Here is a 16,431-nt window from a genome sequence, read left to right as displayed (position 1 = left end):
AAAACGAAATAGAGCAATTCCACGACCGTCTCATAAAAAATGATAAAATTAAACCAACCCAATATAGATATTACTATATACCAGTAGAAAGCTCTACTTCTGCTCTTTCAGAAAATATATAGCTTGCTATGGTATGCCGCTATTATAAAAAATAATATGGGCTGACACAGAAGGTAAAAGTAGGCGTTTTTGCAATAATTTATTTCATTTTTAATCGCCAAACTTCAATTGAACCTATAAAAAATTCAAAAACTGTCTTGCTCATTGCAATCGAGCTTTTAGCTGCACTAATCATTCCTACTTATGATAAAAACATACTTATTGCCAGACGAATTCAGAATATCATTTGTTTTAATCAAATGCTATTACCACTATTGTCACGCTGTGACATCCCAGTGAAAAATAAAACCGCGTCCCACATGGGTTACGCGTGGGTTCCGTGTGGGATTGATGGGATTTACGTGGGACGGATTTTCCCATGTGGTATCCGTATGGAAATTTGTCATCTTAAACCCATGTGGGTAATCCCACATGGGTTACATATGGGAACCATATGGTATTTACACACATGGGAAATCCCACGTGGGTTTCCTGTGGGATTTGTATGGGAATTAATTTAAAAGCTGGTAACTAAAAAAAAAACTTAAAAAAAAATTTTTAAATCGACATTGCATTGCGTTACGTTTATATTGTGTGAAAATATTTTATATTAATAGAGAGAATGGCAAGCAAGTATGTAAGTACCACGAATAATGTTTATCTTTCTTTATAGAAAAAAGATTAAGATATGTGCAAATAGACGTATTATTAGGATAATATAATAGTTATTTGAATTTAGATTTTGAGTTAGTTATTTGCAAACAATTAACTGATGCAAGTTGAAATGTTGTCAAAAACCAATCTTGCATGCATGGGACACTGCAGTGTCCCACAAAGAAATGCAGGTTTGAAACTCGAAGAATTCCCAATTTTCTTTATTAAAAAAAAAAAAAGTAGGATGGAGATGGGTTTCTGTAACTTCTTTTATGCTCCAAAACTTTTAATTTTAGATATAATAAGGTCCTTAAGACTTAAAGGACTTACGAACTACATTGAGGAACAAAAACAGAATATTTACAGAAACTTTTCAATTTTTAGTTTGGAGTACCACAGTGTTATTGGGAATAAAGCCTCTGGCTCCAGTTTTCAAAGTAATATGATCTAAAGTAATGTTTAAATAAAATAATATGCTTTAAAATGCATATAGTTATACATACAATTCCTGATAGTTAACTATATGTATAACTAGATATACATATAATTTGTTATAAAAACTTATTTTTTAAGGTTATGCTTGAACAAATTAGTACCAATTAATTCAAATTCAAGATTTAGTTAAAGTTCAAGTTCAAGTTTTTATTTATTCATTGTTTTTGTTAATTTTATATTTATTTGTTCAAATTTATCAGTTAGTACTATTTTTTACTACAGTAAGAATGTTTATCATTGTTGAATGTGATTTTATTAGTAACTTAATTTTATTGTCAATATATTTTGACAACACCCATTACATTTTAAATGATGACAGCTTTACTTTTCTATTGATGTTAAATTTATTACAATTCAATAACTCAGATTGAATCTTAACTGAATTATTGTAAGCTTTGTAGGGGTTTGTTGTATATCAAATCGTGTTGTAAATAAAGTAAAAATAATATATATATATATATATATATATATATATATACATATATATACATATATATACATATATACATATGTATATATATATATATATATACAAATATATATATATATATATATATATTATATATATATATATATATATATATATATATATATTTATATATTTATATATTTATATATATATATATATATATATTTATATATATATATATATACAAATATATATATAATTCATTTTATAAAATAGAGACTGACAACTGATAATTAATGGATGTAAATACAAATTATAAAAATCATGTAAACTTCATTTATTATTTCTAAATACTATATTAATGTTAGTCGACAAAGTTAAAATCAATTTAGAGCATTGTTATTAGTTCTTTTGCGATTCGCACTTCCACTTCTGTCTCTCAAATTTATAAAATAGGTGGTCAAAGCTTGCTCAATAGGTAGGTTATCAGCATAACAATGCTTTTTTCTTACACTTTCTTAAGAGAAATATGGCAAATTGATTACTTATTTTACCTAAATCATAGGGTCATCTATGCATAATGATGTCAGATGATGACCCGTTTATTGAACACCTTCACCCTTTATCAAACTCAGTCAATTTTTTGCCATCTCCCATTGAAAATGATGTCAGTTTTTGTTATCATATTATGATGGTATATCTGAATTGTTAATATAATATAAAAAATGCATATACCATTAATTTTTTTCTGGTTCAATTATACATTTATTCTCAACAGTACTACAGTTTTAAGCAACAAAAGCAAGAAGTTTTTAGACATTGTTGGTGTAAATACCTCTAAAACCTGCTCATAGCTAGCATATATTGTTTTACTTTTTTTTTAAATTAAATATGTTACTTTTTTTTTTAATTCAATTTTTTAATTGACATTATTTTGGTCTCAACTTCCCCTCCCCATTGTCAATTATTGTTAAACTCACACTGCCCCTCTATCTACTGGCATCATTTATGGATGATCCCATAGCCTAAATACTATATATATATATATATATATATATATATATATATATATATATATATATATATATATATATATATATATATATATATATATATATATATATATATATATATATAGATTCTTTTTACTTTATTTACAACACCATTTGATATACTACAAACCCCTACAAAGCTTACAATAATTCAGTTAAAATTCAATCTGAGTTATTGAAACGTAATAAATTTAACATCAATAGAAAAGTAAAACTGTCATCATTTAAAATGTAAAGGGTGTTGTCAAAATATGTTGAAAGTAAAATTAAGTTACTAATAAAATCACGTTCAACAATGATAAACATTCTTACTGTAGTAAGAATAAGTACTAGTTAACAAATCTGAACAAATAAATATAAAATAGTGAAAAAACAATGAACAAATAAGAACCTGAACTTGAACTAAATCTTGAATTTGAATTAATTGGTACTAGTTTGTTCAAGCATAACCTTAAAAAATAAGTTTATATAATAAATATTATGTATAACTAGTTATACATATAGTTAACTATCAGGAGTTATATGTATAACTGCATGAATTTTAAAGCATTTAATTTAATTTATATATTACTTTAGATCGTATTACTTTGAATACTGGACCCAGAGACTTTATTCCCAATTACACTGTGGTACTCCAGATTAAAAATGGAAAAGTTTCTGTAAATATCCTGTTTTTGTTCCTCAATGCACTTCGTAAGTCCCTAAAGTTTTATGAACTTTATTATATATAAAGTTAAAAGTTTTGGAGCATAAAAAGTTACAGAAACCTCCATATGTCCCTCCTATTTTTTTTTTTTTTTAATAAAGAAAATTTGACTTTCAAACCAGCATTTCTTTGTAGGACACTGCAGTGTCCCATGCATGCATGCTTGGTTTTTGACAACATTTGAACTTGCATCAGTCAATTGTTTGCAGATAATATACTCAAGAACTATATTCAAATATCATATGAACATGTTAGAGAATGTTCATACGATATTTGAACATCACAAATTTAATAACATTGTTGTGATATGTTATATAAATAATACCATAATAGATTATGATATGAAAATAAGATAGGATATGAAGGCAATGATCAAAGAATAAATTTACTTATAGAAATTTAGATGTTTGTTTATTAGTTTCAGAATATTATATTATGTGTGACCACAGCCTTCTATAATAACAGGCCTTGACATCGCGCAACAAAGTTGTTAAATTGAAGGCCAATTCCTAAAACTGTGTTTACATTTTCATCTTTTAACATTAGACGAAAGTTTGTGTTCATGCTTTTTTAATAAATCTTTAAAATTTGATTGGTTTATAAATTAGATATTGCAACTTCAAGACGATAATGTTGTAAGGTTCAAGGCGTTACATTGTAAGATAATAGTATTGTCAAACTAACGGTAAGTTTTTTTAATAATTAAAATGCCTTTAAAATGCTGTGTATCTCTTTGCAAGTCGAACTATCTCAACTACAACAAAAATATCAATTTATACAACTACAATATCAATACTCAACTACAACAAAAATATCAATTTATAATGTCCCGAAGAATCTAGAGGAGAGAAAAAGATGTAGTGAAGCTATCCCAAGAACTGGTTTTATTGTTACAGACTATACAGCAGTATGTCAACTTCATTGGCCAAATGAAGCACCTTTTGAAAGCAAATATGGGAAGCAACGACTTTTAAACCCACCATCTGTTTTTAAAATTTTACGCCTAGTTGTTTAGCCACACCAGCAAGTTAAGTTAGAAAAACTGTAACTTCAAGCGGTTTTCAAAGCATTTTACCAAATGAGTTAAATGATTTTCTATAAGAGGATGAACTTATATTTGACGATATTCAATCTTTGTTAAGTGATAATAACGATGTTATTGTTTTCCAGCTTAATAAAAAAAGTTTACACATGCAATCAAAAATGTACAAACTTGGTGTTCCATTATTTATTTTAGTAATTTTCAATGATTATTCATTTGTAATTAACCATAATGGCACAACTTGTAATATTTCATCTTTAGCTGTAAACAAATTATAGTTAATAAAAACAAAATCAGCTTTATTTAAAGCAGTTGGATTTTTAAAAAATAAAGAAAGTTCGCTTCAGTTAAATATTCTATTCGAACACCTTAATGCTATGAGAAAAGTTAATGTTGGTGAAGTTTTATATACTCCAGATATTATATGTAGAGCATATGAGTATTTTGCTATGCGACGAAGTTTATATGATTGTTTGTGTATTGACTACAAGTTGTCAAGTGTAAGGACTTTAACAAGATTGACTTCAAAAATAAGCTCAATGGAGGACCTAAGTTTCATAAATAGTATTTTTATGAATTTAAATCCATTGAAAAGAACTTCCATACTACTAATTGATGAGGTCTATGTCAAAGCTTCATTACTTTACCAAAGAGGTGCTTTGTTTGGTCAAGCAGTAAACTACCCTGAAAAGTTAGCTAAAACAATTTTATCATTTATGATTAAATGTCTTTTTGGAGGTCCAGAATTTATATGTAGAGCTGAACCTGTTGCAAATCTTTCCTCTGAATTTCAGTTTGCTCAATGTCAACAAATTGTCTATACAATAAATAATATTGAAAATAGTAAGACACTGGTATTAATTACTGATGGTAACCGTGTAAATCAAAGACTTTTTGGAATGTTTAAAACAGTTGATGGTAAACCATGGTTAACAACATCAGGTATATATTTATTGTATGATTATGTGCATCTACTAAAATCTATACGAAACAATTGGTTGACAAAAAAGACTGGGGAACTTCAATTTTTGAACAATAAAGAACTGGCTTTGGCTAAGTGGAGTGATTTAGAAACTATATATAAAGCTGAGTGCAATAGTCTTTTTAAACTCTCTAAACTTACAGCTAAATCAGTTTATCCAAAACCAATAGAGAGACAATCTGTAAAGTTTTGTTTGTCTGTTTTTTGCAAAGAAACAGTAGTTGCATTAAGAACGCATCCAAAGATTGAAAATAAAGCATTTGAAGGTACTGCTGTATTTATTGAAAAAATAATTTTTTTTCGAATGTTGTTAATGTCAAAGCACCTGGTGCTGGCATTCGGTTTAGAAATGAATTATGCAAAGAAATCCACTCAGTTGGTGATCAACAGTTACAACTGCTACGAGATATTGCTGAACTGTCAAATTTTATGAAACCTACAGGTAAGCGTGTAAAACAGCTTACGCTAGATACTAGCCATTCAATAGCGCATTCATGTTATGGCTTTATTGATCTTGTAGAAACTTTGTTGAGTAATGGAGCAAAGTATGTCTTATTAGGTTGGTTTTCAACAGATCCACTTGAAAAAGCTTTTTCTAAGCTTTGACAGGGATCTGGAGGTACTTACTTTATAAACGCTAAATCTGTAATTGAAAAAATTAATATTCAACTTACTAAATTGATATTGCAACTTGACATTCCTGTTGATGGTATCGATGGTCATACTTGTGACATATGTTTTAGAGATATTTCTACTGATGAAAAAGAACTTCTGGATAATATACATGATCTTGAAAGCTCAGTTAATAAATCTACATTCGTGGCTATAGTTTACATAGCTGGCTATGTGCAAAAAAGTGAAATAAAAATTTATGATGATTCTACCAATTAATTTTATAAATGTGGAAGTTATCTGTATAGCCTTAACAGAGGCAGACTTGAAATTCCTTTTGATGCTCTTTTCTAATGGTCATTATTTTGCTTTTTTTTTTCAAGGTGCTACTGACCCTTTATACAGAACATTTTGTGTTACTCAGTTTTAGTTCATTGCTGCTAAATATTAATTTAAAATCACAAAAAAACAATGCAGAGTATATTCTAATATTCTGCTAAAGAATTACTCACTAATTACCACTCCCAAAATAATAAAGCTATCATAATTTATGTGAAAATTAGTTTTGTAATTAATTATGCTATTTACTTGTTATGTTTTTATTTTCTCATTAGCCTATATGTCTTTCAATATGTTTGGATTTGTAAATATTTACCCTGTTGAGATATATTGATAAAACTTTTTTTTTGCTTGAATCAACTTTTGTTGGTGTTTTTTATTGTTGGTGATTTTTATTGTTACCATTTTTAGCAAAAAAAATTAAAAATAGTTATCTTTTTAATATATAGATATATACTTTGTTATGGTTCTGCTTGTTATTGATACTATTTAATCTTACATAAATATTCTTAATGAAATTTGAAATACGAAAAATATGATTATCTTTTAACATCTTTTTGGTTTTCTTTTTATATTTCCGTCTTTACTAGAGATTATTATTAGAAAACATAGACTGCCATTACACCCTACCTAATATAAAAATATATCAATATAAGTAAAAGTGAAAGTTTAATCGGCCTTCAGTTTTTACGGCATTTTGCGCGATGTCAAGGCCTGTTATTATAGAAGGCCGTCTGTGTGACGAAAAAGTAAAGATACTTTTGCATCCAGTGGCTATTGCACCCAACGTCTACATCATTGAAAAAGTAGGTTTTTACATTTTTGTTTTTGTTTTTTTGTTTAACTACTTATCCTAATTGATCACTTTTTTTCAGGATTCTCCTCATGGGTTCAAGCTCATTACGCATAATATGTGTAAAATTACCCATAATACGTTAGTCATTGTAAGTAATAAATTAGGAAATAATTATTTGTGAAATATTGTAGTCATTAATGACTTCAACCTGGCTAATAATTAAAATTGCTCGACTAATAAGGTTCCTTATTAAAATTGCTCTCTCTATCTCTCTCTCTCTCTCTCTCTCTCTCTCTCTCTCTCTCTCTCTTTCTCTCTCTCTCTCTCTCTGTCTCTGTCTCTCTCTCTCTCTCTCTCTCTCTCTCTCTCTCTCTCTCTCTCTCTCTCTCTCTCTATATATATATATATATATATATATATATATATATATATATATATATATATATATATATATATATATATATATATATATATATATATATATATATATATAAATTTATATATATATATATATATATATATATATATATATATATATATATATATATATATATATATATATATATTTGTATTTATTTTTTTTTTTTTAGAAAATGTTTGAAGAAAGTTAGAAGATACTAAAAACCTTGGTATTATGCAAGCCGAAGCGATTTAATTAATTCAATCGACAAAAAACGGCGTGTAAATCGCAAAAGAAAAAATAATTTTTGTAATATTCATTTTGGATGTATTGATTAATAGCATTTATTTTAAAATAAATTCATTTTGCAACACGTTTTTTAATTTTATAAAATTTCGTCATAATAGTTTATGGTAAATCCCACATAGGTTATATGTGAAAAACATCACATGTAAAAGATCAAAAATGCTACACATTTTGAATACCAAATGGGATAAAGTAGCAAATACGAGATTAAGTTAAGCCTCTCTGAAAGCTTTGATGATTAATTTTAAATTACTATTTAAGTAAATTTTAAATTAAAAGAATTTTAAAAATTATCATAGAAGCATTCGGACTTTCATTTGTCTAGTATTGACTACTTTTATACCATTTAGATTAAAATATGTGGCATTTAAGATCTATAACGTAGTATTTTCCACCTATACCCCATGTAGGATTTACCACATAAAACCCATGTGGGATTTACCATATGAAACCCACTTGGGACAAAATAATAATCCCCATATGGGTTACATATGGTAAAAACCCACGCGTATCCCATATGGGATTTACCATATGGAATCCATGTGGGATTTACCATATGAAACCCACATGGGACAAAATAATAATCCCCACATGGATTACATATGGAAAAAATCCACGCGTATCCCATGTGCGCTTTTTCACTGGGATGTCACACTGTGACAATTAGGGTACCAATAGTTTTATTTCTAAGACTACCAGTAAAACTTAGGGTTTGAAAAAGCCAGCGCAATGAGAACTCAATCTAGTACATCTAAATAAATACATGTTTAAAAAAATAATTAGCTCAAGTTATTTTTAGAATCTTTTTCTGTCAAGCCGTGACGTCATTATAGGTATGTTTTGCTAAGGCAAAATTTAGAAGATGAATGCTCAGTTATCCTTGAGGCTCTCTTTTGAGATACATAGAGTCTCTCTAAGGGATAACTGTAACTCCATTGAGCCTTAGATGTAATACGTGCATCTCCATAACTAATGTGTTGCCTTTTTTTTAATCTTTCAAGGGTTTAACATGCCTCTTACTCATGCTGAGCGTCAAAAGAAATATCGTGAAAGGCAGTTAGAAAAGTTTGGCGAAAAAGTAGTTAAAGAAAAAAAATAAAAAAAAAGAAAAGAAAGAAGACTCGCTAATTTAGAGGCTGAACGAGAAAAAGAAAGGCAGCGAAAGAGAAAGAGCAGACAAAAAATAGCAGAATCAAAATCTGTAGCTGTTACATCACCCCCTTACAAAATCTGCAAGCACTCTTGGAAAAGCTGTTAAGAGAGCCGAGTCAGCACTACCAAAATCACCCAGAAAGAGGGCTAAAATTGTACAAAAACTTTTAACAAAAATGAATGAAATCCCAAGCCCAGAAAAAATACTTAGTAAAAATGCATTAGATGCTTTAACTGTAAAATTGGTTCTTGATTTTTATCAGCGTGATGACATATCCCGTCAAGCACCCGGTAAAAGAGACACCATTGTGGTGAGATTAAAGAACAAGAAAGAAACTGTGCAAAAACTTCATTTGTATATGAATGTTAATGAAGCTTATGCTGTTTTTAAAAGTAATTATCCTGAATTTTATTAAACAGAAACAATCAAAGACATATCGTGATCATAAGATCCAACTTCAAAGTAATCCAGACACAGCCGTTTTTCAAGTGGATTTTGCTGAAAGTTTTTCATCTTTGTGGCAAGATGAAGTGCAGTCAGCACATTGGCACAAGAAGTTACTGTTTTTACTGCTGTATTTTGGTACCAAAATTCATGCTCATCAGCTGTCATAGTTTCAGATGATTTAAGCCATTCAAAAGAATCTATTCTTGTATTTGTTCATAATTTATTATCTAAGCATATTGAATCTAGTGTTAAAATACTACAGGTTTGGACAGACGGGCCAAGTAATCAATTTAAAAATCATTTTATTGCATCAGCAATACCCTGGTTGGAAGAACAGCATGATTTAAAATTATTCTGGAACTTTTTTGCTGCTTCACATGGGAAAGGACCAGTAGATACTATAGGTGGGACCGTTAAAAGAATAGCAACGCAAAAAATAATCCAAAGAAAATTTATAATAACTGATGCCATAACTTTTCATGAAGCTGTTAAAAATGAGACTAATTTCAATGTCTATTTTGTTTCTATGAAAGATGTTATAAATACAATAAAAAAATTTAAAATTGATGATTTATTTACAAAAGCACCAGCAAAACCAGGAATATTTGCAGCGCACCTAACTCAAAACAATAATGGGAAAATAGAAATGCGACCCTATTCAAGTGCCAAGTATTTAGTGAAACAATTTACGTCTTCAGACGAAATCACCGAAAAACTTTAAAACGTTGTATATATGACAGCAATATAATATGGACGCGATTTGACACTGATATAGTATGGGCGTGTTCTGAAGATTACTATGTAAGAACTATTTTTATAAAGATGTAATTATATATTTGTCTAATCCTTCTCTACTTAGTTTTAAATTTATTAAAAAAAACAGCCCATTTACCTGGTTTATAATTATCCAAATGTGTCTGGTCACGCTGTGACGTCACGCTGTGACGTTTACCACAAGTTAATTAAAGGTGCACCTGTTTGAAATTTAATTAAACAAATGTTATTTAGCTATAAAACTTGTAAGAGTAATGTCTAAACTTTTTGTTTAATGCCAAGTTAATAATTCAGTTCATCTATATTAGCTGAATTGTGATGTTGATCTAAAAACTAAAAAACAATGAGAAAAATTTGGTCACGCTGTGACGTTTTATATTTTCTCGCATGAAAAAGAGGCTAATATATCCACCCTAATTTTTTTTCTTGTTTCTTGTAGCACCTATTATGAGCTAACAAAATAGCAAAAAAATTCTTTTTATATCTATTTAATAATAAAATATTAAAGGCTAAAGACAAAAAAAAAGACGGTTGTCACGCTGTGACGGTGGTGGATTTGCTCAATATTTAAATTTTTATTTTAAAGGGATTCGCGATAAGACCAAATTCGTCTTCTTCTTGCCCCAGCTATGAATTTGTTTATTTACATTGTGTTATGTTTGTAAATTTTTTCTTTTTATAGGAGAAATACGTAATTAATAAAATTGAAAGAAAAAAAAAAGAAGAACGAAAATCCTAAAGAAACAATTTTTACAATCCCAATTTTATTGAATTAACAGACAAAGCGCAACTTTAAATATATTCACTTTAAGCAGATGTTTTGGGAACTTATAGAAGAATAACTGCATTTCAAGGTTCATCTCAATTTCGCATTTATCATTTGCTTTGCCAAAATTTCTGTTACATAGCAAAGACTAATCACCTGTTCATCATGAGTCGATATTTTGGTTGAAGCTAAAGAAACGGCTTTAGTATTTTCATTATTTGGTTTTTTTGCTATTAGTTATATAGCGGCAATCTGAGCTGTTGTAAAAGGTTGTAAAGCAAAATGTTCTTTATAGTGGGACTTCAGCTGAAAACAAAAGTATCTTAGATTATTATTTATTTTCTAGCAGTAAATAAGTAATAATACAGATCTTCATTAAACCGGCTATTATTATACTTAAGTGTTCCACACCGATCGTTTCTATACTTATTCCCATTTTAAGAACAATTTCCCCATTATCTTTGCCCCACTGTAGAACTTTTTGATAATAATAAAAAGCAGCATGATCGGACCAAAAGAGACATCAGTAAATATATTTTTCATAAATGACATAAGTCTTTTTTTGAGGCAATCTTTAATGTAGAGATCTGCAGTTAAGGACTTCTTAGAACAAAACAAGAGGACTGCATACCACTGCTAAAAATTGCTTGCGACACAAGAAACTTGAATGCAAATTTTTCTTGTTGAATAAACTTAAATTGATCATTAAAAGGTTTATGTTTGTTCTCATAGTAAAATTGTTGACCAGAAAAATGTTAAAAATCCGTTCTTACACTAATGCCGTAGCTTTGCTGAGCCAATTTTTTGCCAATGTAGCTGCGGATCACTTTTTTTGGTATATTTTTAAAACTTGTTGCAAAACAATTTTGAAAAAAAAAAGGTATCGTTTTACATAATAAAGAAAGGTTTTGAAATTATCATTCCATTTTTTTAAATTATAAAAATAAATAAATAGGCTTTATTTATTAATCTTTTGAGAATTTTAGAAGGTTATCTGATGAGAAGTCAACTAAAGAGGTTCTCGTGACCTAATGTTTCATTTTTTTAAATAATGAAATAATATTTAACATTAAAATATTGTGTTTCTAACATTTTAAATTATCAATGTAATAATAAAGGCAATAATCAAATTATTTTTGTGTAAGATCTTACAGTTTTTGTTTCAATACTTATTACTGTATTGATATTTCAAATGTTTGATTTATTAAATAAAGAAGACATTTAAAATTTAAATATCTTCTTCATTAAATGTATCTTTATAAATCAAACAAATTTAAAAAATGTCATGGAGTAATTAATATCAATAATATTATGAATAATTTAGAAAATTTTTTTTTTTTTTTCGATGCTTATTACTGTATGACATTTTTTCAGTTATTGTCTTTATTCTTCGCTCTTTTTTAATTTATAATTAATTTCTATAATTAACTTAAATTGTTTTAAATAACTTTTTTATTCTTGATGTCTTTATTATTATTATTATTATGTCTATAATTGGTAATTTTGTATAAATTTATTTCGATAAAATTGTTGTAAAATTATCATTAAAAAATTCATTTTGTGTAAAATTAAACTATTATTAATAGTTTTACTTTTAGTTCATAAAGGTATTAATAATACCTGCAAATTGTACATTACTGCCCAGATAGCAAAGGTACATTGGCCTAACGTTGGCCCAATGCATGTTGATACATTGGCCCAACGTTGAAATTCGATGTTGGCAGAGTTTTTCATTGCAGGGTTAATCATTGTTTTGACATTGCCCCAACGTTGTATACAACATTGGACCAATGTTGTAAACAACGATTACCCAACGTAACCCCAACTTTGGTCTTACGTTGTTTACAACATTGGTCTAACGTTGTATACAACATTGGTCCAATATCGCATGTAACATTAGGCCAATATTGTATACAACGTTAGGCAAATATTATTACAAATGAGTTATATACTAAGTTCAACAACAAATGTTGTATATTGGTGTAACGCTTTATGCAACATTATATTTTTGTTACAAATAGATGATTTGCATCGCTACATTGAAATTTACAGAAAAATAAAAACTCAAATGTATGAAACAAGTATAAAATTTTATTTATTTAATGTAATTTACATAATTTCTCCGTTAAATACACACATTACAAACACCAAACACAAACTAAAAACTAACACATTAAGTTTAAAAAAAAAATTCCCTTCAAAATTTTTGGAGTTTTGATATTAGTTGAGCTACTTGTTTTTGAGTCGTGTTGATGACATTTGATGCCCACGACGATCATCTTTTCCACCATATCTATTAAATGCCTTGCTATATCAGGCTTATTTGACTTCATACCTAATGCAAAAAAGTTAGCTGTTTGTTTAATTATACACCAAAGAAACATAACAAATTGAAAGTAATTGTGTAATGCAAAATTGAAACTGAAAAAATAACTTTTCTAAACCACTTACCAATAGCAACAAATGCTATCAACATTTTTCCTATTCCGATTTTTTGACTTCTCTCTGCATAGTTCAAGTTTAAAGCTAAGTTATTTTTATAAACAATTCTTAGTAAATAACATACACAATCTCCTTCGACTTTAACTCCAATTTGTTCTAAATGATTAACCTGCAAAAATATACAAACAGGCAATATTTAAAGTTACATTTGGCTAAACTTAAAGTAATATAGAATCTCCTTTACAAAAAACCTTAAAATAGTATTTTGTTTAAAGTACATAATTTGTATAAAAATATCATACGAAATGCATAAACGGATCATAAAAAACATTTACCATATGCTTAAGTATTTTCTTGTCTTTAATTTTTCTTCTTCAGTACTTAAATTCTCTACTGCTTTTGGTGGTAATAACACTTTGTCAGGCAAATCATTAATTGGCATCCCAGACAGCAAGCATACATTGGCCCAACGTAAGTTTTAGCGTGGGCAAATTTATTCCGTTGGGCCAAACTTAGCCAATTTTTTTTTTTCGGCGATGTATTTCAATTATCCTTATCCGTTTTTCGCAAATGTTGTACTATGCTGGGCCAACGTTTGGCCAATGTTGTACCTGCTCAATATTTTTCTATAAAAATTTGTTCTTGCACTATAGTGTAAAAATATATATATCTTTGTTACTCTTTCAAAGGATGTTTAAAATTAAATTTGATGTGTTTTGTAGTTCACTAAGTTGCAATTCAATGCTTGCCGATCATGCCAATAATATCTGCATATCTTTAGGGGATACAATTTTTGAAAAATCTTGAAACAATAAAGTTAATAATATTCTAAAGAAACTATACAACAAATTACATGTAACATTTAGAATTTATGAAAGTAAATACAACATTCACTATTAAAGCAAATACAATTAAAGACAGAGGGGCAATTTTTTAATGATAAAAGTATATACTTGCGAATGGATTCATAATATTTTTATGAATTATGGAATTTGCTGGTGTGCATTCAATTTCTTGCACTGACACAAAAAAATTCTCGTTAACGTTTGAGCTACGGACTGCACTGTTAAACAAAAAAATTTATACTGCAACAATGTTTCTCCAATGTTTGTAAGTGATTTTTTTTTTAAATATCTTTATTCTGAATATTAACAGTAATACAACTTTTAAAAATAATATCATCTATAAAAATATTGTATTACCTTGATCTATTAGATAAATCTAAATAAACGTTTATATAATGAATAAAATGAATAATAATGAATAACCATTGGCAAATGTTAAAACTTTCAACTCATATGAATATTAAAACTATAAATAAAGATTTCCAATCATCAGACAAAAAGAATTTTAAATTAAAACTTACCATTTAATAAATTTTGTTCATTCAACTTCTAAGAACAAACATTGAACTTCTGCAAAGTGTTTGGAGTTAAAGGTTAGTCCCAAAGTTTATCAATATTTTTTGTATTATTATATGAAATTGAGGATAAATCGTTACTAAAAGTATCTGAAGAATCATCTACACCAAGATACCCACAATTTTTTGTCTCTTCAATATTTATTTTGGCTGATCATTTTTAGTGTCTTCCTTTTTTGTCTCCAGAACAGAAGTTTAGCTTTCTGCTAAGTTCAATCTTGCATTGCTAAAAAATCTATAAATCAATTCATTAGCAATTAAGTTATTACTAAAGTTAATGTATACGCTTAAAGTTGTCTTTTATTTATTTGTTTGAACTTTCATGCTACAATTTTCTATACAATATTTTTATATCCGAAGAAATTGTATGCTTAGCATAGGAAAAGCCACAAATAGTCATTAAGATTAATCCAAAGTAGCGTCTGTTATTGACCAACATTTTTGCGTACCAAAGTACTACTCAGGCACTCAGTTGGCTGTGGCAGGATTTGAATTCGTATCGTACATCAGTCCGGGTTTTAACTTTTTCGTTTTGTTAGAACTTTGACGTTCTAACCAACTGAGCTATCCAGCCACATTAACTGTTGTACGCAAACTATTTATGAACGATATCCAATAAAATCAATTAGAACTAATAAAACCAAGAATTATGTCCCTCTTCGTCAGAAAGATGGAATCTAAACAGGGTTGCTTTGATTTGAATCGATTCAATAAGAATCACGATTTAATTTTAGTGTTTTGTTTTTAATTGTTTTTAATTATTATTTATTGGTTTAATCTCATAATTCAATTAACTATTATAGACTAGTTTGGTCTTATAATAAAATATCTGACAATATTAGAAAGCTCTACATAAGTAGAATTTAGATTCTACACCTTTTCAAGATGTAATTGAGAACTTGAAAGTTGTAATTAAGAAAAGTAAGATGTAATTGAGAAATACAACATTTAGTTTAGAAGTCGCAATATGTAATTAAGAAACACAACATGTAGCTAAGAAATTTTAAAATGTAATTGAGAAACCCAACATGTAAATATGAAATCTCAATATGTAATTTGAAAAACAAAAGTTGTAATTAAGAAATCGTAATATGTAAATGAGAATACATTATTTGTAATTGCGATTTTAATGTAAAGTAAAAGGTCATTATAAAAGTACTACTTAAACATGCATTTTAATAAAGTTAATGTTGTCAAATTTAGCATTTGTATGTACCAGCAATACAGTAATACAGTAATAGAATTAAAAGATCATTGTGTTATTTGGCAATACACTATGAATAGAATGTCTGTTGTTAAATTGAATCCGTGCAAGCATTTATTTCACCAAATCTGTTTACAACCACTTCTGGAACAACCAGAACCACCTCGTTAATGTCAGAGTTTATGTCGATTAAGCATTTGATTAGATTAACTCTGTACTCTTCACTCCGTTTTCGTACAGAGTTAGTCTAATTAAATGCTTAATCGATAGAACGTTTAAAATTAATAGTATTAAACTTGGGTTTCACTCTGAAATAAACGACCTCTTTAAAGT

General features: G+C 28.1%; 1 protein-coding gene across 3 annotated transcripts; it reads left to right on the top strand.

The window, feature by feature from the left end:
• The first annotated feature begins 395 nt into the window (after positions 1–395).
• Positions 396–7,959, top strand: LOC136075526 (uncharacterized). Of its 3 annotated transcripts, XM_065788921.1 has the most exons (4): positions 396–736; positions 3,834–7,196; positions 7,266–7,334; positions 7,777–7,959. In XM_065788921.1, the coding sequence occupies exon 2, from the start codon at positions 4,835–4,837 to the stop codon at positions 5,870–5,872; it is 1,038 nt and encodes a 345-aa protein (XP_065644993.1). In that variant the 5' UTR covers positions 396–736; positions 3,834–4,834; the 3' UTR covers positions 5,873–7,196; positions 7,266–7,334; positions 7,777–7,959. The 3 variants fall into 3 exon arrangements, with proteins under 3 accessions (XP_065644993.1, XP_065644994.1, XP_065644992.1); XM_065788922.1 differs by having other exon boundaries at positions 4,024–7,334; XM_065788920.1 differs by having other exon boundaries at positions 3,834–7,334.
• Positions 7,960–16,431: the final 8,472 nt, after the last annotated feature.

The sequence above is a fragment of the Hydra vulgaris genome, chromosome 01 (genome assembly GCF_038396675.1).
Source record: "Hydra vulgaris chromosome 01, alternate assembly HydraT2T_AEP".
NCBI lineage: Eukaryota > Metazoa > Cnidaria > Hydrozoa > Anthoathecata > Hydridae > Hydra > Hydra vulgaris.
The sequence above is the reverse complement of the archived record's forward strand: the minus strand, read 5'-3'. Positions and strand labels throughout refer to the sequence as shown.